Genomic DNA, 24475 nt, shown 5'->3' with positions numbered 1-24475 from the left:
GTCTTCGATATGGAGGCCCGATTAAGCAGGTTACCTGATTGGTTGTAAGTTAGGTATAAATGTAATATAGTCATAATATGATAATATGAAAAAGAAAAGACATAAATTTACATAATTAATGATGAAGTGCACCGCGTGACCTTCACAACCCTCCATTTTACAAAAGTAATTTTATAATAAAAATTAAAAATATGTGTGTTTGCAATCGTGCTAACATTTGAAATTTTACAGATAAAACCTGTTTTTGGTGGATGCATCATTCAATAAATAAAACCGTCAACCGTCAAGTCTCGCGAGTTGCGACATTAGTGACACGAGTCACGAGGGACGAGTCACGGAGACCGCTAGCTAGCAGCAGTAAAAAAAGACATGGATATACGAAAATGGCTAAGAAAAGGAAAAAGGTTGCGGTTGTGGTTGTGGTTGTGGTCAGCACCCGCCGTGGTCGGCTGCTTTGTACTTCTGATGTTTCAGTTAAATGTTGTGTTTGGTGCTTTGCATATCCCATATCTAGTGCTTTGTGCATAACCTTACCTCTGTGTAATTGACTGTTTTAAATGTGGACCTTGTGGTATCTTCAGGCTGGTCGTATTTGCTGTTGATAGTTTAACGTGGTGATCGCAGGTCATTGCCAACTGTATCTTATTTCAAAGTGCACTGATTCTGGTGCCAACCTCCCCCGTTTAGTCATTGTTAGTATATTAATTTTCTAATGCCAATTCTTCACAACACCTTGTATAAGTGCACCTGAATTGGTGCCAATTGTCTGATTATTGAATATCTGCATTGTGAATGTGCCAGTTTGTTGCGGCTCTCCTGCATTCGAATAATTTTAGGCCAAAAACATCGGAACATATTAAATCTAGCTGAGATCAATTTGGTTAGCATGCGATGGCAGCCTCAGTATAGATGCGTCAATGCTGCATGAATACAATGGCATACTGGGTTATCAAAAATACTAAATATTAAATTGTGCCCCCCCCTATCCAGTTCATATGTCCCCCTTAATAGTGAGCCATGGCGACGGGCCTGGAGCAGGAGATAAGAGGGGCAGGAGAGGGAAGGAAACAAACAGTGTGGAACAGAGACATGAGGAGATCTGTTGAAGGAAGAGGGATGGGGGGGGGGTACACAGGGTAAACGAGATGGACATCACAGGAACTTTCAGGAAGGAAAACAGGGAATTTGAAGGAGGTGGGCTTGGGGTGTATTAACGGTTTGGGGAGGTGGTTTGGGGTGGATAACTTCATAGGTGATATACATTCTGTCAACCATATGAGAAACATTCAGCATATGACAGCTCTAAATAATACATGGTATGTTGCATTATATATTAGAATAACTCCTCATGCACATCCTGTTTTATTTATGACAAGTAAATACAACCTGTCGATTTGCTGATGGGGTTATTAAAGGGAGAGGGAGGGAGGGGAGAGGAGAGGACGGAGGGAGGGGAGAGGAGAGGACAGAGGGAGAGAAGAGGAGACGAGAGGACAGAGGGAGGGGAGAGGAGAGGACGGAGGGAGGGAGAGGAGACAAGAGGATGGAGGGAGGGAAGAGGAGACGAGAGGATAGAGGGAGGGGAGAGGAGAGGACGGAGGGAGAGGAGAGGAGACAAGAGGACGGAGGGAGGGAAGAGGAGACGAGAGGACACAGGGAGAGAGGGGTGCGAGAAGGTGGTGTGAGGAGGAGGTGAGAAAGAGAGTGAGAGTGAGGGGGAGGGGGAGGAGGAAAAATGTGAGTGGTGGAGGTGGTACATTCAGTGAATGTAGTATATGGTCGTGGATAGCAAAGAGGATGATATGTTGTGCTTAATGACACACATACAAAAACAAACTCACGTCAGAATAGCTGAACACACAATGACACAACAGAGTTTGTAAAGTAATCTGCAAAAACTTTGGTATCCCAGTTCCAGAGAATTTATGGGTACATGAACCAAAAGCAATCACTGAAAACATTGAAGTACCGCTCACGTATGACATTATGGTCCCATCGAGCGTGATCATAGAAAACAGCCTTGCAACCAGATGTCAAACTTGGGTACAAAAAAGAGAAGAAGGCATTGCAAATTGAGGTGTTAATACCAGTTATTTTAGACTAAACAATGCAGAAATCAAGAAAATGACCAAACACCAAGCCCTCAACAATGAAGTGAAAAGATCCTGGAAGCTGATGAATGCCATAGTTGGACCAGTCATCACAAAGAGTCTCACGGGAATGATGACGAAGTATCTCACAGCGATATTAAAAACCATCCCTTGGAATATGATTACAAATGAACTACAGTTGGAAGCTGTCCGGGACTCAGTGACGATCCTGAAGAGAGCCCTCGGAACAAAACTTTGAGAACAGAAACTTCACAACTTGGTCCATGAGTCGTGACCCCTTACCAAAATGAAGGTGGATACTTTGAGCCTGCCCTGGGAAGACTCCATTCCACATTCTGAAACCCGCATGTGTAGATACCAATCAACGACACACACACACACACACACACACACACACACACACACACACACACACACACACACACACACACACACACACACACACACACACACACACACACACACACACTACCTTTTATTAGTATTAGACGAGTGAAGAAGCAGTTTTCACAAACTTATTAATCTCCTGTGTGTGTGTGTGTGTGTGTGTGTGTGTGTGTGTGTGTGTGTGTGTGTGTGTGTGTGTGTGTGTGTGTGTGTGTGTGTGTGTGTGTGTGTGTGTGTGTATTGCCCTAAAATAAATACGATTGGATAAAAATGGTTGGGATGGATGCATTCATCATGCAACCTGCTTTAAATGCTGCAGATTTTACAAGAACAGCATTCATCAACGTTGCGACGTTGACCAATATGCCTCCACCCACATTATTGCATCATGATACATACTTGTACCAAGTTTTATTTAAATCCCTCCAGATGTTCTCAAGTATCACATTTTAACCTGACATCACCTTTGAACTCTTGATCCCAAAATCTAATCAGTTCATCTTTACATCATATGATACATACTTGTATCAAGTTTGGTCAAAATCCAATCACTGGTTTCCAAATTAGCACGGTAACAGATTTATTTATTTATTTATTTTTTACCAAACATGACCTCTGACCTTTGACCTCTCGACTCCAAAATATTATCAGTTAACCTTTGAATAATTATACATACCTGTACCAAGTTTGACTTAGATCCCTTCAGCCATTTTAAAGTTATTGCAGTAACGTAAACCTAACACGCACAGATGGACGGAATGACGGACAGCCGAATGTACAACCCAAAAACACAATGTCTCCGGCGAGTTCGTCAGTGAAGGCATGAAGACAGTCAACGGAAGAGCTGTTTCAGTGATTATTACTTTGATTTTGTTTTACACGTTGTTTATCTTGAAGAAAGTTCCACTGAAACCACATCTTTTACCAAGTATAAATCCTGGTAGATGACCAAACACGAAGGATGATGATATCGGAGTGATGGAGGTGATATTGAGGGCAGGGGGTAGAGAGCAAAGGCAGTGCACAATCTGTGCAGAAAATATATTTATTTGTTGTTGATATGATGTTCAGTGTCCTGTGTCTTCTGCAGTCAGATTGGAGTCCAACTCTTCTTCATGTTTAAAGTTGCGGATTGTGCTCAGTTTCATTGCAAAATAAGGACTTTTCCTCTTATTCCACTTCACCTTGACAATTATGTATCAAGTGTACAAGAAATTTTTTATTTTGATTAACCAGTTTCGCTCCCTATGTTTGTGGGTATTCTTGTATTCAGCATGTCGGCTCCCAATCATTTTTTCAAAGTGAGTGGGTGTGAAACAACTATGGCAAAGACAAAGCACGAGATGAAGGATTTGACAAAGGGATGTGTGGGGGGGCTTATTTCATTTCACGGAATGATTCCGATAAGGGTATAGACTGCGCAAAACTCACCAAACAATTTCCTCTAGAAAATCCCAGAATTCACTGCAAAACATTTTAAAAAACAAATAATTAAGATTACATTTAATATGTTATTAATAACAGGTAGTACATTTTGTTGATTCAATAATTAATGAAATAATTCAACAGCCATGCAAATTGGTTGACCATATTTTCAAGACAAATAAATAAACAAGCCGGTAGGCGGACATGGGTAGTCGCCTACCCAATAGAACCTGACGCGATGGGCCCGTTCGATGGGGAATGACCTGAGGATTAAGCACAAGAGAATTCATGATTCTAGCTTCAAGGGTTAATGCTGCAGATTGTTTTTTCGTTAAAATACCCCCACATTTAGAGGTTTTTCGGCCGTTGCTAGGCAACGGAGGGGCCAATAGCAACGGTTCTTTCTCGCACATAACTAGGACATACCATGAACCTACCATACCAGTTTCATGTGTATCTGACTCATAGTCTCTGAGATATAACGAACTTCGTTTTTTTATTGTTTTCGACCAGGATTCATTCAAAGTCTAACTTCTCCGACAGTTTTTATAGGATCCGGCTGGAAGTTTTTGACAATATGGCTGAATGTACTGCCCACAGTCGCTCGTGGCCCGATTTTTGATTTTCGAAAAAATAATTTTTTTATGATTTTTCAAAAATTTCAAAGTCCCATTGCTAGGCAACGGTGGTGTCCATAGCAACGGTTCTCATTTGCACACAACTAGGTCATGGTATGAACCTACCAACCAAGTTTCATCAAAATCGCCATTGTATTAACGGAGAACTGGACTGAACAGACAGACAGACACAAACATATCGACGGAAATACTGATAATAATGGTAGAACAAATTTCAAAAAAAAAAAAAAAAATTCTTTTTTTTTCGACTGGATGGACTCAGCAATAATAAAAATTACTTTGTATACGTTCCATAATGATTTCCTGACATCCGCTTACAGTCATCTAAGCTTAAGGAAACCATTACTCCATAATGCTGCACCCTTATCTTCTAATATTGCTCATTTCTGTTTAAGTTCTGACTTATTGAACATCATTAGGTGCAGTTTTGGTGATTTTTTTAATATTGAAAAAATGTTTTGGAAGATTTTTTTTCTCGTTACCACTTATTTTTTAGCTCGCCTGTTCGAAGAACAGAAAGCTATAGCGATACCCCCGGCGTGAGCGTGAGTGTCAGTGTGAGCGTGAAAATGTTAAAGCTTTTGGTGCAAGTTATTTCCTTTCTAATGTTTTTATCTACCACACTATTTTTTTTACTGATTACAATATACAAATACATATATTGCTTTAAAATTATTTGGATCAGACTTCACTGCAATGCTTTATAAAAAAATATTATTTGACTATATCTTTTAAAAACGAAAAATGTATAAACAGGTGAGCATTGGGTGGCTTTGACACCAACTCTCTGGTTTATTTACTTATTTTACAAGGCCTTATGCTTTTTTCTTTTAAAAAAAAATCTCACTTGGAATGTAGTTCCGGGGAGCTTATGGGATGGTGCGTCGTCCGTCGTCTGTCCGTCCGTCCACAAATACTTTCAACTTCTCTGAAACTACACACACGATTTTAATGAAACTTTACCACAACGTTCATCACCGTGTATGTACCAAAGTTTGTTCATGGCATTAAAAAATAAAAATAAATAAATCTGGTACTAAGGAGGTCTTCGGGGGTTGCCCCCCAAAATAAGTATTTGCCTTCTTCTCAGAAACTACGTACACATGCAATTCTGATGAAACTTGACCACAACCTTCATCACCCGTGATGTACTAAAGATTGTTCATGGCAATAACAAAAAAAATAAAAAATGAAAAATTGGGGTCTTAGGGGGTCTATGGTGGGGTTGCCCCTCAAAATAGGTATTTGCTTTTTTTCTCAGAAGCTACACATGCAATTCTGATGAAACATGACCACAACCTTCACCCCCCATGATGTTCCAAAGTTTGTTCATGACATTAAAAAAATTGGGGTCGAAGAGGTTCGACGTGGGGGTTGCCTCATAAAATATGTATTTGCTTTCTTCTATGAGACCACACACACACAATTTCGATGTAACTTGACCACAACCTTTATCACCCGGGAAGTACCAAAGTTTGTTCATTGCATTAAAAGAAATCCGTGTGTCTACTTTCTTCTCCGTTACATATTTTGTGGGTCATCCATGCATACCAGTAGTTCCCTGGTTATCTTATCCACATACAGGTGAACACCCGAGGTAATTGCCCCTATTTTTTCGACACATGAGATGTACACTTACTATGAACTCTATCTATAGACGATGACTGAAAAATATATATTACTGCAACAACAAGTTTTCTTCTCAGGCAATGAACAATAGCGAATGTATGAGAGGTGCATCAGGGGTTGGGGTACCCATTGAATTATCTGCGTTCACATGGGGTGGCATCTTGCAAAGAGAAATGCAAAATATGGTGTATGGTGCGTCCCACATGTTAACTTGAAACATTTTCCACTGAAGGGAAAGGGGGGAGAGGAGGTACTTTAAGGGTAGTCTTTGAATCCCCTCTGCATTCCAACCTGCCTCGACAGCATTTTTATTTTGAAATCATCTCGATGAAATTTTGGGTGGGGGCAAGGAGGGTCGAGCATAGGTGAACCAGATCTGTACCACCTACGTCCACACCTGCAGTGTGCAAAATGCCATCTAAAATTATCCAAGCTGGCAACCTGACTGACTGCAGAGTCCAAATTGGAAATTAAGCAAATCAAGTCTGCACAATAGTTTCCAACCTATGGTTGTTTGTCTGTATGCTCTATCCTTTTTAAATGCTGAGTGTCAGGCAAATAAACAGCACATACCATTAAAAAAAAATCTTTTGTTATGACTCGGCCGGCGTCAGGTTCGAACCTCTAATCTCCCACTATCCATTATGTCTGGTTAAGGAATCGAGCCTGTCAGACACCAGCTGAAGATGTCATACACCACCCTTAGGCGTCATACACCACCCTTAGGCGTCATACACCACCCTTAGGCGTCATACACCACCCTTAGGCGTCATACACCACCCTTAGGTGTCATACACCACCCTTAGGCGTCATACACCACCCTTAGGCGTCATACACCACCCTTAGGCGTCATACACCACCCTTAGGCGTCATACACCACCCTTAGGCGTCATACACCACCCTTAGGCGTCATACACCACCCTTAGGCGTCATACACCACCCTTAGGCGTCATACACCACCCTTAGGCGTCATACACCACCCTTAGGCGTCATACACCACCCTTAGGCGTCATACACCACCCTTAGGCGTCATACACCACCCTTAGGCGTCATACACCACCCTTAGGCGTCATACACCACCCTTAGGCGTCATACACCACCCTTAGGCGTCATACACCACCCTTAGGCGTCATACACCACCCTTAGGCGTCATACACCACCCTTAGGCGTCATACACCACCCTTAGGCGTCATACACCACCCTTAGGCGTCATACACCACCCTTAGGCGTCATACACCACCCTTAGGCGTCATACACCACCCTTAGGCGTCATACACCACCCTTAGGCGTCATACACCACCCTTAGGCGTCATACACCACCCTTAGGCGTCATACACCACCCTTAGGCGTCATACACCACCCTTAGGCGTCATACACCACCCTTAGGCGTCATACACCACCCTTAGGCTTCATACACCACCCTTAGGCGTCATACACCACCCTTAGGCGTCATACACCACTCTTAGGCGTCATACACCACCCTTAGGCGTCATACACCACCATTAGGTGTCATATAGCAGCCGTAGCTGTTATGCACCACCCTTAGGCGTCATACACCACACTGAGGCGTCATACACCACCCTTAGGCGTCATACACCACCCTTAGGCGTCATACACCACACTGAGGCGTCATACACCACCCTTAGGCGTCATACACCACCATTAGGTGTCATACACCACCCTTAGGCATCATACACCACACTGAGGCGTCATACAGCAGCCGTAGCTGTTATGCACCATACGATTTAATCTCGCTGTGTATCTTACCTTGATGTTGGATTAGATGATGTGCTTTAACCTTGAATTGAAAGGGGGTGTGTTGAGAGAAAATATTTTTCCTTCATTTAGACCTAATAAATTAATTGGATTATTTTTCAATGCGATAAATTCTACCCTTGTACAGTAGATGTAAGTTTTTTTTATATCGATGGAAATGTGCGCGTACATTTTGGAACCAGTGTTTCCATTGCATTCTCCTCCTGATCTCATCGCCTGTCAATGACGCATCCACCATTATATACTCCATTAACTTAACCTACCATTCAGCTTGAACGCACCACTGATTTTGTGGCACAATATAAACACAACATCTCGTGCGAAAAACAATGTTATGGGAGCTTCCAAAGGGCTTATCATACCACGATGTAAATTGCCTTTACATTTAATACCGCAGTTTATAAGAAATATCGGCTTGAGTTTGAAAAATGTAACTGTGAATGATAAAAAAAATACAGCTGGATTGGCCCACAAAATAAATAAATACTGACTCGTACACAGAATTTTGGCCACGTACCATAAAAATCAAATGTGTTTGTTGCAGGAAAAACTAGAAGGGCATTCGGTAGAGCGCGAACCTCCGCCACGTAATGCCTGATCCACGAGAACATATCGGGCCCAATACATTTTTGAAATATCATTCTATACGGGACTATATCATTTTGGCCCCATCTCTCAATGGAAAGAATCACTTTTTATACGCCCGATATATATATATATATATATATATATATATATATATATATATATATATATATATATATATATATATATATGTATTATGTGATACCGGTTGTCCGTCTGTCCGTCCGTCCGTTCCTGTCCGCACTCTAACTCCCAAAGTTTTCAACTTTCACGTTTCATATTTGGTACATAGGTACAGACTGTGGAGACGGTGTGTCACGACATACGTTCGTCATCTAAAGTGGTTGCCATGGCAACTAGGATGCTGTTTTCCATGTAGTAGCACAATTCTGTATATACCTTCTTGTTCGGGCGTATATTGTGCTCCCTTGAGCTCTTGTTAAAAAATTAAATAACTTTCGGATCTTCACCAAAATCGAATCAATTCGTCCTTGTCACACACCCAATATGTCCACCAAATTTCATCCGAATTTTCATCCGTCCACAACTTTTTGAGATATCCTGCACACAAACAGACAGGATAGGGGTGAAAACATCACCTCCTTTACCTTCGGCGGCAGAGGTAACGTAGTAACGGTATTTCCACATATTTTTCGACGATTGTTCAATTTGTTAAAAAATGCTTGAAGTTATTTCATCAAATGTTATCAATGGTTATGGGAATGATGGGAGTCAAACCAAGGGAATTATGTTCACCAGGTTGTGCTGATAGGATGGCCCAAAGGTATGCACCTCTGCCTCGAAGCTGTCAAGCATGGGTTTGAATCCTGACCCAGCTGTAAACTGTCATCCCGGTGTTTCACAAGTGGGGTGATTAATGAATGTGTGTGTGTGTGTGTGCCGTCTCGGATGGACGACAAACGGGAATCCCGTCTGCCAGCATTCGTTGGTCGACGTTAAAAGATCCCACGGTGTCCTTCGTGAAGAGTACGCGAGCTATCTCCAGCACATGAACAAATTACAATTTCCTGCCTTCACCAACAGAGGACACCATCAGCGGCACAGCCGTGCCCTCGGCCAATGATGCTACCCCACAGCCTTGTACTGCATACGAACGGAGAAGATTTACCAGGCTAAAAGCAAGTCGGAAGCTTTAGTTATGGTTGATATGTGAAGTAACAAATTTGGTTGCACGTCCAAACTCCATGGCAAGAGCAATTTGTTGAATGGTGTCGCCTGAAGCTTTGATTCTCGTTTAACCGATGCAACAGTGACAATCTGAACGGGACGCAATGCTTATTTCAGCTCATCCTCTGAAATTAAAACCATTCCTTCGCCTTGGACTCTCGTATCACACACTCTCAACAGATCGTGATTTGATGATCTTGTTTTCGTACAATTGAGCTCGAGTACAAAGCAGACTCGGACGGGATTTGCCTTTTGAGACGCTTGTTGTTACTTCCGCTGCAGAAGGTGGACAAAGGTTTTGTTTTCACCCCAGTCCGTTTGTCTGTTTGACTGTGAGCAGGATATCAAAAAGTTTTGTACGGATTCAGAAGAAACTTGATGGTCATGTTGGGTGTGTGTGACGAGGAAGAATTGATTCAATTTTGGTGAAGATCCGAATCTGGATCCGGATACGAGAATTCTTCATTTTTAAAGTGATTCTTCACCATTCAGAGATGGAGCCAAAATCTGTATCTGGCATGATATCTCAAAACGTTGTGGATGATTTCTGACAAAACGAGGTGGATTCATTGGTTATATGACAAGAACAAGGAGATTCGATTTTGGTTCAGGTCCGGATCCAGATCCGGCCCATCAGTGGGATACAAAACATAAACTGTTCAACCTGGTTGAGGTATACGCTCTACCAAGTGCTGTTCTAGTTATTATTTAAACTATCCTATAATACTGTAAGTCCGACAGGATATTTCGGAGGAGGTACATTTGCTTTTGAGATGGCCATAGTCTGGGTTTGATTCTCAACATGACTATCAGCTGTCTTGATTGGTTGCAACACAAGCAGGGCATTGCATCACAAAGATGGAGGTTAAGCTGGGTGACCCATCTGCTTGCGTTACCTGATGGACAGTAAAGAACCCACGGTATCTTTCAACGAAGGGTAGGCAAGTTATCGCCGGAACCTTGGCCAGATTCAAAGTTCCTCCCATCTGCAGTCGGACATTAGACCTCACCAGCTGGTTTACGAAAGACTCTGGATGTAAGTGCTCTACGGGCCGCCGACCCCAGCTTTTTGAGAGAAAGTGTTCATGTGTTAAATATCACATATTTGGGATGAGTTATTCATCAACCTCAAGTTTCTTTAAAATAATTCTCACTCTTTGACACCTTCAGAACTTTTTGATTGTTAAACGAATTGTATTTAAAGTTATTTTTTGGACTAATATGACCATCTCCTTTCATAAATGTGTTGCTTTCTGAAAAATGGAGTTAAGTACTTCATTTATTTTCAATAACCTTATGGAAGTTATTGGTCAATTCATTTAAGAGGCTTCTTTGAGCCAACAGGAAACTTTTACAGATTGCTCGTAATAAACATCAAAGTAAATTGAAATTGCCTTCCACAACGACACACACACAGATTGCAGTGTGTTGAACTATAGGAGTGCGGTGCGTGTGTCGTTCGCATATCGAGGAGTAAACGGAACACTATGTGTGCTGCTGCGCTTGTTTCTTGCACGCTGCACTTTATTTGCTTCTATGAAATGTGCATGAGGTTGCACCTGCCATTAAACTCCTCATTTCTGCAGTCACGTGTTTTTTTCTCATCTCTTGCACTTGTACCCCTTTAGGGCAGCCCCCCTGAGGTGCAGTGCGAGAGAGTGCGCTGCCCACACCTCAGCTGCACCAAGCCAGTGCGTAAACATCCCAGTGATTGTTGCCGTTATTGCCCAGGTATGATTGCGGTCCTAAATGTTTTCCACTGTTGACCACCATGCCATCGAGCCCACAGAGAGATGGGCAAGAGTCACCCTCCCTCCCCACCAATTTTTCCATGCCTCTGCCAGGGCCTCTCTCTCATTTTCCACATTTAGTAATCTTTCAAAGTACTCTTTCCACCTTCTCTTAATTTCTTCTACTCCATGTAGTATCTGACCAGCATCATCTTTTACCACCACCCCCCTCAAATAAAAGGGCTGCTTTTGCTTCTGCAGATCATTTTCTCACCCCCTGGTGTTTCCCAACTATCATACCGTTCTTGTGCTGCTTCTCATTTTGCCTTGCCGACTGTTTTCTTTGCCTCACCATGTGTATTTTACCGCTCTCTCGCTTGGTCTTCCTCTTTATTAACCTCCGCTGGGAGACGGATGGCATGCCATTCCAGCATGACCCTCAGCAAGAAACTACTTTGGCAAAACCAACGCTCCGTAACAGAGTATGGTACACTGAATCAGATCCATCCAATTCATATCCACCCACATCTTGTCCAACATGGCCATTTAAGTCTGTACCAATTTTAACTTTCTCTCCAGCTGATACACTCTTGACTCGGTCTTATAACTGCTCTCTCTTGGATGCCTCTTTCTCGTGGTCTGAACACACAGTTTGTGGCGCATATGCTGAGACTGTACCGCTACCAACCTCACTATCATCAACCTATCACTAATTATCTTCACTTCCAGGACTTTCTCTTTCCACTTTTTAACAGATGTTCCACATAACTCCAACTCCATTTCTCAATACAACTCCGACTCCATTTATCTTTATCTGTTCTCCGCAGTAATACAATTGTACTCTTTCCAGTCCAACTTGTCTCCAGTACAAAGATGTCAACTTTTCTTCTCATCATAGTATCCACTGTCTCTGTCTCTGTCTCTGTCTCTCTGTCTCTCTGTCTCTCTCTCTCTCTCTCTCTCTCTCTCTCTCTCTCTCTCTCTCTCTCTCTCTCTCTCTCTCTCTCTCTCTCTCTCTCTCTCTCTCTCTCTCTCTCTCTCTCCTTGCCGGTCATTGTACTAACATTCCGTGTTCCAACTTGGATGTTGTCATTTTTCTCCACATGACTCTTTAGCCGCAGCCGTGGATTCTGTGGTCCTGCTTTCCCACTTCTCACGACAGCCTGTTGCTTGAAGAGGATGCCATAGCCTTTCCGAAACCACCGGATATAAGATTCATGTTTGGTGTTGGAGGAATTTTTATTTATTTATTTTTTACCGTCGGATGCCCTTCCTGTCAACTGGATGGGTGTTTTTTTTCAGAGACACCATCTCCTTACTGGATGGCCGTTAGCTCCCAAAGGGAGCTCATCCACTCTTTGTCAGGTGTTGTTTTTTTGTCTTGCAGGGTGTCACAGTCACCCTCCCCACCGGCAAGCCAGTGAAGAGAGTCTGCTTAGTCACCGCCATGTCACATGTAGCACTGGGTTACATGCTACATGCCGTGACGGTCCAAAGACTGACCAGATCATATTCACTCAACTGAAGACTTGCATACATATCGATGGTCATGCTCTCATACAGACACTTGGGAAACAAGAAAGTTGCCAAATCTTTGATCTGAAAATCAGACCACAGTCAATCACACGATCCAAACTTGTTGGAAAGAGGAAACCCATTCAAAATGTCACCAGTGTGGAGGTACAATTCATCACACTGGAAGAGAACAAAGCAGATCTTGCTGAAGTTTCTTTCTGATGTCCTTATGTCCAAAGGAAAGGAGTTACAACAGCAACACAAGTCAGTAACAGGAATTGGTTTCATTAAACCACCAGATGCAAGATCTACGACGAGAGGAGACTCCGACTTTGTGGAAATCATGAAGAAGTCGACACTAGACTGATATTACATGCATGTGAAGCAGTTAGCGTTGGTTATGAAAGAATTGGTGTTCTCCACAGAGACGCAGATGCTGTTGCACTAATACTTTCTCTCCAAAAATGTTGCCGAAGCTTCGATGACAGTTGGGATATCCAAGAAACGAAAAATGTTATCCCATACATACCATTGTTAAATGTAAAGACACTTACACAGAACGTGAATGATAACGTCCTCAGCTTCCATGCTTTCACCAGTTGTGATTACACCTCATCCTTCTGAGGTTATGGGAAGAAGTCTTGCTGGAAAACTTTCCAAGACCATCCCGACCTGGTCATTAGTATTGATTGTGATGGATCACTTGCTCCATCTGAGAAGTTTGTCACCTCAATGACAAACTTCTCAGAATGAGCAAGTGCTCCATCACAACCAATACCATTGGCAAAGTCGGGATGTTCTCGGGCATTCCTCATTCGGCAACCAACGATGAAGCTCAGATTTTGCTCTCTGGAAAGGCCAACGAGGGCCTGCCGTTGTTTGTGCAAAATACCAGGCAAATATATGGCTTCACGCAGACCTCATTCTTCCTCACATCCCTCATCTTCGAAGTCTCTCTTTATTTTGTCCCTCAATGCTGCTGTTGTGCGTCTCCTCATCTCCTGCTGTTCATTTTGTTCTCTTGCGTCTTGATCCGTTCTATGTTCTAACTCCTCCATGAGCCTCGACTCTGCATTAAAAATAGAGATAACACACCATACTGACACATCTACCTTGAGTAAAGAGTCCATATCTCTACACGTCATATGGAGGTGACCCCTAATTCAAAATGTTTGTTTGGAACCCATGAAATGCTGATGTGAATGTGGGGGTAGCACAACAAGATGCAAGTGTTGCAGGAAAGGAATATATTTTTTGTTTTGTTTGTATATCATGTTGAGACTCATGTAAGAGCTAACACACAAAACATATAACAAAGCAGGAGACAAGAACAAGGCAGGAGTAGTGGGGAAGCACAAAATAGTGGGGAATAGAGACAATCGGAGATCTGTGGAAGGGAGAGGGATGGGGCAGGCAGGGTACACGGTGTAAACAGGATGGTACTACAGGGATTTTCAGGAAGGAAAACAGGGAATTTGAAGGAGGTGGGTTTGGGGTGGATTAACGGGGGTAGTAAAGATCAAGATTTTGTATGGGGGAAGGAAGATAAGAGATGGTGGTGAAGAGCTGTTTTGAAGACCTGGAGGGAGGAGTGGGATTGAAGAGAGTGTGGGAGTTTGTTCCAGAGGCAGGAAAAAAGAGGAATGAAAAAGTGAAAATGAGGAGTAGTTCTTGATTTTGGTAGTGTCACCAGAAGGGTGTTTGTGGCAGAACTTGAGCGCCCTGCCAAAATATAGGGGGGGCAGTGCATTGACAGAGTGAGGGGGGGTCAAGGCCGGAGAGGAGACGGCAGAAGACAGAAAGACCACCAGCCTTCCTCCGGTGAGAGAGAGAGAGAGAGAGAGAGAGAGAGAGAGAGAGAGAGAGAGAGAGAGAGAGAGAGAGAGAGAGAGAGAGAGAGAGAGAGAGAGAGAGAGAGAGAGAGACCGAGAGAGAGAGAGAGAGAGACCTAAAGACTCAGGTTCATAACGGGAGATACCAATGATCCTAAAAGCCTTTGTTTCCAGAGCGTGAAGTCGAGCTAGGTTTGTGGCGGGAACACGTGCCCAGAGAGTCAAGCAGAACTCCATCAGACTGTGGATGAAAGCTTTGTATGTGGCTCGAAACTCAGGTCTGCCAAATAAGGACTTTGCACGATGTAGGATGCCTAGTTTTTGTCAGGTCAGGTCACATTAGATCTGTGATTTGTGACAGGTACCATGTAAACCTGTACTAACTTGTTTCATGGTCGGATTGTCGGTGATTAAACAATCTCCCCCACCAAGTTTTTTGGTGAGCATGGTGTGTGGATATGGACACCCAGCAGGATGTCAACAGCCATCCATATCTTGTGCCCAACTGTGTCTGCGGACGTCCTCCTGCAGATGGGTTACTTCTTATTAGGAGGTTGGTCGCAGGATTTGCACTCGGCCACTGTAAAATCATTCATTTTGCAAAACGTACGAAAAGCACAAAAATAATCTGTAAACCCACTCCATGGGAGTACCTCCTGTGCAGCTTCCATCCACAGGGCAGCTCACCGGATGATGGGATTGGGGCAAAGCCTTCGGAACCCCCAATCTTTGATGAGAGGAGGGAAAACATGGGGTAACCTTCCCAGGTCAGATTGTGATAGTGTGTGTCGGAGTGGTGCTCAGGTGTCATCCACCAGATGGCGGTCTCCTTAGGTTAACCTGAGGCGGTTACTTCCGGTGGTTGCCTGGAATGTCCTATCCCGAAGAGAGGATGATCACTTGTCTCTGTTATCATCTGAGCTCAAGCGTTTGGACATCGGTAGTGCAGCACTCTCTGAGGTTCCGAGACCGGATTGCGGCGAGATCATGGCGGGTGGCTTCACCTACTATAGGTCTGATGCCCAAGGAGTTGCTGGAGCTGTGTCCAATAAGCTGACTCCAATGATAATTGAGGTAACACCGGTCAACGGGCGTATTATGAAACAAAGGATTTGTCACTCCTTAGGTGTCGTTTCCATGGTCTCTGTTTTTGCTCCGAGTGAAGTGAGTGATTTCACCTTGAAGGATGCATTCCATGTCACGCTCGAGTCTGTGGTTGATCAGTGCCCCAGACGAGATACACTTCTAGTCTTGGGGGATTTCAATGCATCGACTGGAACTGATAGGGATGGTTATGAGGTGTGTGTTGGTCCCTCAGGGTCTGGAGCTGTGAACCAGAATAGCACTAAGTTCCTTGACTTTGCAAGAAGTTTGGATTTAGGGTGGCCGTTTCATGGTTTCAGCACCCACAGGCTCATCGCTGGACTTGGTATTCCAACGCTGGTGGTGTGGCAAAGGAGATTGACCATGTGTCCATTGATGGTCGCTGGAGGATGATCCAGAACTGCAGGGCCGACCGGAGTATTCAGTTCCTCAATACTGACCACAGGCTTGTTGAAGCAACTCTTAAGTTACACCTTAAATCCAGGAGAATGGCACCATTCCAGCCTAGGCTGGATGATGGCAAGCTCAAGGATGAGAAGGTGGCTGAGGAGTTTGCAAACAGGCTGATTGGAGATTTGGGGGGTCTGGGTGCTATGGGGGATCCTGAAGAGTTGTGGAGTGCCTTCAAGGCGGTGTGGACCACCGTCCTTGATGTTGCCGGTGGATGTCTTGGAACTCACCGTAGGATAAAAAAGAATTTTGTCTCTCAAGGGACACTGGACACCATTGACCAGAGTCGCAGGTCCAGGCTGAATGGCAGAGCTGAACTGTCGAGGGAGCTGAGGTGTAAAACTGCACATGCACTTCGGGTGGACAAGGAGGCCTATGTGCGAGGAATCTGTGAGGAGGAAGAGCATCACCTGTGGACAGGTGATTCTGGTCCCGCTTACAGGGGGAATTCGCACATTGCGTTCATCCAAGCCCATTCCTTGGTGTCCTGCAGTTAGAGTAGAGGGTGGCAGGCTCTTGACAGAGGAGTCCGAAGTGAAGGCCTGCTGGGCCGGTTACTTTGAGCGGTTGTACCAGGCTGATCCCCAGCTGTCGACTTGGACACCAGCGGTGTTACTATCCCCCCTGCTGACCCTCCAATCAACTGTGGTTCATCTTCGTTTGTAGAAACACAGACTGCAGGGAACCAGTTAAAATGGGGTAAAGCTCCAGGGATCTGTGGCATCCATGCTGAACTTCTCAAGGCTGGTGGAAATACTGCACTCGTGTCATTGCACGCAGTTCTGTGCTCTGCGTGGAACACAGGCATCATCCCAACTGACTGGAAGAGGGGCCTTGTTGTCCTTCTCTGGAAAGGGAAGGGTGATCGCCAAGACTGCAACAACTACCGAAGGGTGATGCTGCTCTCAGTGCCGGGCAAGGTCTTTGCTCGGATAAATCTTGATAGGGTTCAGCACCATTTGCTTGAGCACCAGCGTCCAGAGCAGTCAGGCTTTACACCAAAGAGGTCAACGACTGACCGTATCCTTGCTCTTCGGGTCCTCACTGAACGCAGATTAGAGTTTTGGCAGGGGCTGCTGGCAGCCTATGTTGATCTCTGCAAAGCATTCATTTAATGTAGTCTTGATATGCTGTCTTTTCAGTGATAATGACAGCGATAATAATAATATAACTCCATAGTGTTTCCTGAGTTGAGGATAACTGGAACTATTTGACCTGTGGACATGATTTGTTGAGCTTCAGGACGTTTTTCCGTTTTGAAATCACAACATATGAGTTTTTCTCAAGGGGGAAATATACTTAATTGTTGATCAAAGGAGCATTCTTTATTTTCTATTCCATCCATCCATCTGGACCATACTCTGGACAGAGCGTCTGTGCTGCTGAAGCAGTCTCCTGGGCATTTGGGTACAATCCTTGAAAGGTCGCCACTCTGACGCAGGAAACTTGAATGGCTCAATCATCCCAGAAAGCTGGTACTCATTTTGCCGACCTGAGAAGGATGACAGGCAGTGTCAACACCAACTGGTATTAATTCAACAACCAAGGGGGGGGGGGGTGGTTGAACTCAGGATCCTAGGATCCCAAGCCCACCACCCTAACCATTAAGCCAACACTAGGCATAAACAATAATCTACAGACAATAATCATGTTAAATTGTACAAGCCCTTTATCCTGCTGTGCCATTCATTTTATATGCACAAAATACATTCATGAATGTGTAAATGTATGCAGTTTGCATGAATTTCCACCTCTCACCGACAGATGGCACTTAATATGTCATGAGGAGAGTTCTCACCCTACGGGCGATCTTGTTCCAAGCATGCAGCATGTTTCTCTGACACATACCTTGATTTGGGTGGTGTATAGGCAACTGACAGCTCTGTGTAGGCAAAAAAAACCAGGGTTATGTCCATGAAGGAAACCCCACCTGGAGGCGTTGCTACACGATACATATTTACATCGAGAACTTGTGTCAAAAACCACTCTTCGCACAAGTAAATTTGTCCTCTTTTCCTTCTTCTTGCCCCCCCCCCAAAAAAAAATGGAGGGGCCTATCAAACCCTGTAATCGTGTGTGAGACACGTCTAGCAGGAAGGGACATCAGGACGAATGTGGGGGCAAAAGGGGGGAGGGAGCGGGACATGAGGACGGGGAGGTGCTGTGGGAAGGATTAAAGCATTCTCTTTACACGGGTAAATCTGGACGCCTTCCCTTCCTCCCCCCCCTCCCCCCCTGTCAAAGCCTGTCATTATGTGTGAGACATTTCTCGTGGGAAGGGACATCAGGAGAAACGTGGGAGCAAAACGGGGGAGGAAGCGGGACATGAGTATGTGGAGGGGGTTGGGGGAGGGGTTGAAGCATTCTCTTTACACGGGTAAATCTGGACACCTTCCCTTCCTCCCCCCCCTCCCCCCCTGTCAAAGCCTGTCATTATGTGTGAGACATTTCTCGTGGGAAGGGACATCAGGAGAAACGTGGGAGCAAAACGGGGGAGGAAGCGGGACATGAGTATGGGGAGGGGGTTGGGGGAGGGGTTGAAGCACTCTATGCACGGGTAAATTTGCCTTCCATTCCTTCTCCTCTCACCCAAAATGGTAGGGCCTGTCAAAGTGTGAAAAATAATAACGCGAGGGAAACATTTCCAGCAGCAAGGGACCCACGGCCGGTGTAAGGGGTGTGGGAGAGGAGGTGGAAGCTACAAACTCCGAACTCGGGTATAGACACCAGTTTGTGAGGGAAGTAGCAGGGGCTACGTGGCTGCAGCCTCATATACTGTTTTGAGTCCACACCGTGATGGCAAAGTGACCGACATAGCATTTTTTTGGCAAACAGGATGACTAATTGTTCCACCAGCAAATCGACACCTAGGCTCATCTAGTTATTCATAATAATATTAACAATAATAATAATACCAAGGATAACACCTCCTACCCCCTCAACCCTCCCGGCCGAGTCTAAAGCATCATTTTCACACATCATCGTGTGAGGAAATGTTTAATCAAGGTGAAAGGACTGAAAATGCCTCCTGAATTTGTTTCAAAAAGGTCAATATTCTTGGCGTATGATGTAATTTTTGATTTTTCAGGCATTTGTTATCAGATTTCGCCACTTGAGTGTGTCCAATGGCTTTGTCAACAACAAAATCATCATATTCGATGCACTTAAAGCAAAAAAAAACCATCATATCTTACGTGTCTGTTCATGCACAATTGATAACACATCAAATTTGACCTCATTTGACCCTTTTGACCTTTAAAACGCCCTTCAGCATTAAATTCAGAGATAGCATCCACCCACATCATGTTTGGCATGGCATGGTGTACTGATCTAACGTGGTTATTTTCTATTAACAGAGAAGTGGCGTTTGCACAAAACAGGTTCTTGGCAGGCCGACACAAGTAGCTGTCACAGTGTCAGTGATACTGTTGCTAACTACCTCTTCTTGTTATTTTCATGTATATCCTGTTTAATGGAATTTTTGCAGCTCCAGAACATCATTTTGGTGCTGGCTTTCTGCCGAGAACTCGAGAGGATCATGTTAGCGAGGCTCAACGAATGCAGGCCGATGGGCCGAGGCCAAAGCCTTGCCGTGTCGCTGGCGCATCACAACCTAGCGGTGCCCGTTGGCGGCCAGCTTTACCTTCTGGGGTGGTGCACTGCGTAGTGTGCACATGTAATGTGAGTGTTTCATTTCACAACTGTCACACACACACACACACACACACACACACACACACACAAAAAAATTCAATCAAGCATTGCTTTAAATAATATATTTCTCAGCAAAGCACATTTATATCTCAGTCTGCAATCACCTTGCCAATATTTTGTTTTACTTTGCTGGACTTGGATCAGACGAAGCTTTCGATCTCTATCTCTATCTCTCTCCGAAAAGGATCTCGTGTACAGATTTGTTACCTGCACCACTGAAGGTGGAAGGAGGTTATGTTTTCACCCCCTTTCTGTTTGCATACTGTTTTGTTAACCGTTGATGACTTTTTAATGTTTTAACAAGGCTTCTTTTCGAAACCCATCAAGTCCAAAAATGCTTTAAAAAAATGAGATTTGCAAATTCAAATGAGCACAGTACTCCTTCCCTGTGGGTGGTGGCTCATGATCTTCTTTCCTCGTACTGGCTTGCGCGTCTTCACAGGATGGAATTGTGCATTGTGAGAGGCAGTCATGCGATGTTAAAGCTTGCCGCAGTGCAGACTCTCCACACGATACCTGCTGCTCTCACTGTCCAGGTAAAAAAAAAACCTCAACGCCAACACAATGTGCTCACGAAACAAAGTTATATTGGTGTTGAAGTCATTAAATGTTGACAATATATTGTCAGGAAGACAAGTGATAACTAATTATAGTGTGATCCTGGAGCTAAAATGATGGCAATTCATGCAGAGGTTTGTCATAGAAGTACATATCAGGGTTATCAAGGAGACCTTTTTGGAGCAAGAGTAATTATGTGGCACTTACCTTGTTTACCTGTACACCTTTGGGTGTCAAACCAGCTTCTGGTCTTCTTTCCACCTGCTAAGAGGACGGCAGCTCGTGCCTGTCTGCCACTCCTGTGTCACAGAGGGGAGTCATTAGGCTGTTACGTTGTAATCTCCAAAAACCAGAGGAGATATTTATATACGCCAAGAACATTATTTACGACAAAATTCTGCCTGGTTGGATGTTGAAGGAAAGGGCATCCTTTGAGAGTGACACAGATGCCCACATGTGGTGGAAATTTGCCAGCAGGTGTGAAGAGGACCTTGATTGCTACAGGCAAGAGCTTAGCAAGCAGTGCTGGGTGCCAGACCATGTCATAGTTTGGGATTTGTCAAAAAATACTGCACTGTCACATGAGTTTCTGGATCTCAACCAGGAGAACATGTCCAGCATTTAGTGACCATGATGAAAGCCAAACACACACGATATATATATATATATATATATATATATATATATATATATATATATATATATATATATATATATATATATATATATATATATATATATATATATATATATATATATATATACATATTTTGTGATTCAATAATTTTACATTTGCTACCATTATACATTTGATCAGGTTGGCGTTGTTGGATGGACGTGAGGTGTTTTGATGATGTTGTCCTGGCAACCTCTGAGAGTGCTTCTGTGTTACAAACACCATCGAATACTATGAGGTGCATGTATTTATTCGAGCATTTAGGAGGGTTTTGCTCTTCATAATACAGTTTGTTTGACATGGAGCTCAACCCATTGTTCCTCAGACTCTGCACAGGACTTGTACGGACCAAATGAAAAGTTCCTGCTGCAATGATGACCTTTTTCTCCTGAGACCCATTCATCTGGTTCCAAGAATCAACCACCGCTACATCACCGTACACTCACAAATCCAGACCCGGTAGTTCACGCTCTGCTTGTTTATTGATGTCTAATTGCCAAATGAATGGTTAGAATAGATAACTAATTGTGGGAAAGGAGTAAAATTGTGAATTGGGTGTGGGATGGGGGTAGAGGGGGTGGGTGGGGAAGGGACTCTGCCTGCCAGACTCTTCATTACATACTTGAACAAAGACTGATTTATAATAGCAATAGTATTTTACTAGCGACCTGGGATTGTAAGATCATAAACATAGGATTTTGTATAAAAAAAAAAAATTAAAAAAAAACGAGTTCATGTTTTTCTTACGGAGGAATAATAAAAATAAATAAAAAAATCACAAAATCCAGTGACACAACTAGAACTTGTATAGAAAAATCAATCTGAGGAAATATTTATTAATTTCTTGAAGTGGAGGAATACGTGTACAGTATATATTGCCTTTCTGGCTGTGCCTAAAGTGGAGGAATACAGGGATACCGAAACATTGTGAACAGGTTAAAAAGCAGTAAATGTAGCACCATGAAAAACAATTGAGAGCATCCATTTTATCCTGTTATAAGTAGGAGCGTAGAAGGCGGTATTAAAGCTCTTTGCTATGAATACATGTGGCCTGCAGTGTTTTGTTTCCTCGTTAATTCGTTAATGAACCATAATGACGCACGTGTTGACTGATATGTTATTTGTCCTTTCTCTGAATTGAACCTTCAAAAACACACAACACGCACACACACTGATGAATCACCCTAAAGAGCGGAAACACCAGAATGGCAGTTATAGCTGGTTGAACATTGGAATCCAGTCGAGGCAGCTCAAGGGTGACCATCTCGATGCATCCATCTAGGCCATCCTACTGGCTCCGTGCAAGCACCACACTAAATTGAAACGCTCCCTTTAGTTTATATTTACCTTAGGGACGGTCGATTGGTCAAGATGATGTGGGTATGATTCAACTTAAAAGTGGAAGAACAAAATAGCATGAGCGAATTAAATGTCAAATCTTGTGCACAACTGTTCCGTCCTCCTGTCTTCACCCATAAAGCACAAAGGAAAGCCAATTTGATGATCAACCCAAGCGTGCATGCACAGGCACAAAGGAGCGGACACGCTGTGATGTGTGTCATTGGTTGTTATCTCCATATGCGGCTTTTCAGAAGGTGGAACGGAGCCCTACCAGGTATCAAAGTATCCACCTCCGTGTGTGTGTGTGTGTGTGTGTGTGTGTGTGTGTGTGTGTGTGTGTGTGTGTGTGTGTGTGTGTGTGTGTGTGTGTGTGTGTGTGTGTGTGTGTGCCAATCAGCCCAATGACTCTCCGATAGTGGGTGAACGTTAAATCTCACAATGTGTTTTTCATGAAGAGTAGGAAGGTATTGTGCGTACGCTGAACAAATTTCGAATTATTGCCTGCAACTGTGGGTGTGCATGCATCGTGGTCTCGCCTTCTTGGATACCCCTCAACACCAGGTTACTTTGCTTGCTATTCCATTATGGTTGCTGCTTGGGCAGCAGCTCCAACTCTATAAACAAATGCATGTCCCCATGTCGTTCACACATCACATGTGGATGGCCGTCTTCAACTACAATGATGATTATTTGCAGAATTTCAGTCCGCGGATTTTCAAGAACATATTGCTAAAAAAAAACAAAAACTCTTTACGTTGAACATGTCCTTAAGACCAAGCTCCTGTAATTGAAGGTCGAGACCTCTGAGCTCAATTGCCAATTCAGCCCCAGAAGTGGTTCACTGGATAGACGTGGACTCCCCTTCCGCCCCGACCATTTTCTGCAAATGTGATCGTCGTTCAAGATATTGTTGGACAATCAGCAATCACACGCTTATTTTGCTTTCATGCAGCCATAAAGCTGAGCCATGCTACGTTCGCCGCTAGCTCTGTGTTAATTCCTGAGACGCAAGTGTTCAGATATGGCTCCGAAGTGAAAGGCAACATTTTCTGGATCATCTCCTGCAGCAAAGCTCATTACAATCCTGAATTACTTAACCAGGTAAGCTAAACTTTCAGTGGCTCCATTGATCCGTTATTATAACGATCTGTAATGGCGAGTTTAGGTTTAGTGCCTGGGTTCTTTTTGTCGCATTTTGTGCGTGTTTGTTCGATGTTATTGTCGATCTGTGTTGGAAACATTTTGTATACTTACATTGTACTTCCGAAGACCTGTCCCAAAGATTCCAAAATCTTCAGCGTTTCTTCAGACTCAGTTAGTAGGGTTGGGCATACAACCATACTTTTTTTGAAAGGAGTGTTTTTTATGGCCAAATTTCACGCTGATCACGAATCCGTTGAACTCTTTGACATAGGATGATGTCTTCGGTTGGTAAAATGCAAAAATCGAAATGGCCGCCAAATTTACCCACTTTTCAGGTAAAATTTGATAATTATGGCTTACGAGGGCATGTAATATTAGGGTTGAGCACACATCGACTTTTTCTCTGTTGTCCCGTTAAAAGGAGTGTTTTTTTATGGCCATTTTTCACGCTGATCACGAATCCGTTGAAATTTTTGACCAAGGATGACGTCTTACTAAGACGTCAATATTATTACTTGCCCTAGTAGGCCATAATTATCAAGTTTTACCTGAAAAGTGGGTAAATTTGGTGGCCATGTTGATTTTTTGCATTTTACCAACCTAAGACATCATCCTCGGTCAAAAATTTCAACGGATTCATGATCAGCGTGAAAAATGGCCATGAAAAACACGC

The 24475-nt window shown here is 43.6% G+C and overlaps 1 protein-coding gene across 4 annotated transcripts in view; it reads left to right on the top strand.

Moving 5' to 3' along the window:
* CHRD (chordin) overlaps window positions 1-22361 on the top strand; it is a 124421-nt gene extending 102060 nt beyond the window's left edge. For all 4 annotated transcript variants that reach the window (XM_085848759.1, XM_085848758.1, XM_085848761.1 and 1 more), the window contains 4 exons: window positions 11368-11470; window positions 19858-20051; window positions 20527-20620; window positions 21644-22361. In XM_085848759.1, coding sequence (XP_085704885.1) covers window positions 11368-11470; window positions 19858-20051; window positions 20527-20620; window positions 21644-21693 — 441 coding nt within the window. In that variant the 3' untranslated portion in view covers window positions 21694-22361. The remainder of the gene's footprint in view (window positions 1-11367; window positions 11471-19857; window positions 20052-20526; window positions 20621-21643) is intronic.
* Window positions 22362-24475: the final 2114 nt, after the last annotated feature.

The sequence above is a fragment of the Eptatretus burgeri genome, chromosome 12, assembly GCF_056783735.1.
Source record: "Eptatretus burgeri isolate ZD-2024b chromosome 12, Ebu_testis_v1, whole genome shotgun sequence".
NCBI classification, from domain to species: domain Eukaryota; kingdom Metazoa; phylum Chordata; class Myxini; order Myxiniformes; family Myxinidae; genus Eptatretus; species Eptatretus burgeri.
Note: the sequence above shows the minus strand (reverse complement) of the source record. Positions and strands in the feature narration are given on the sequence as shown.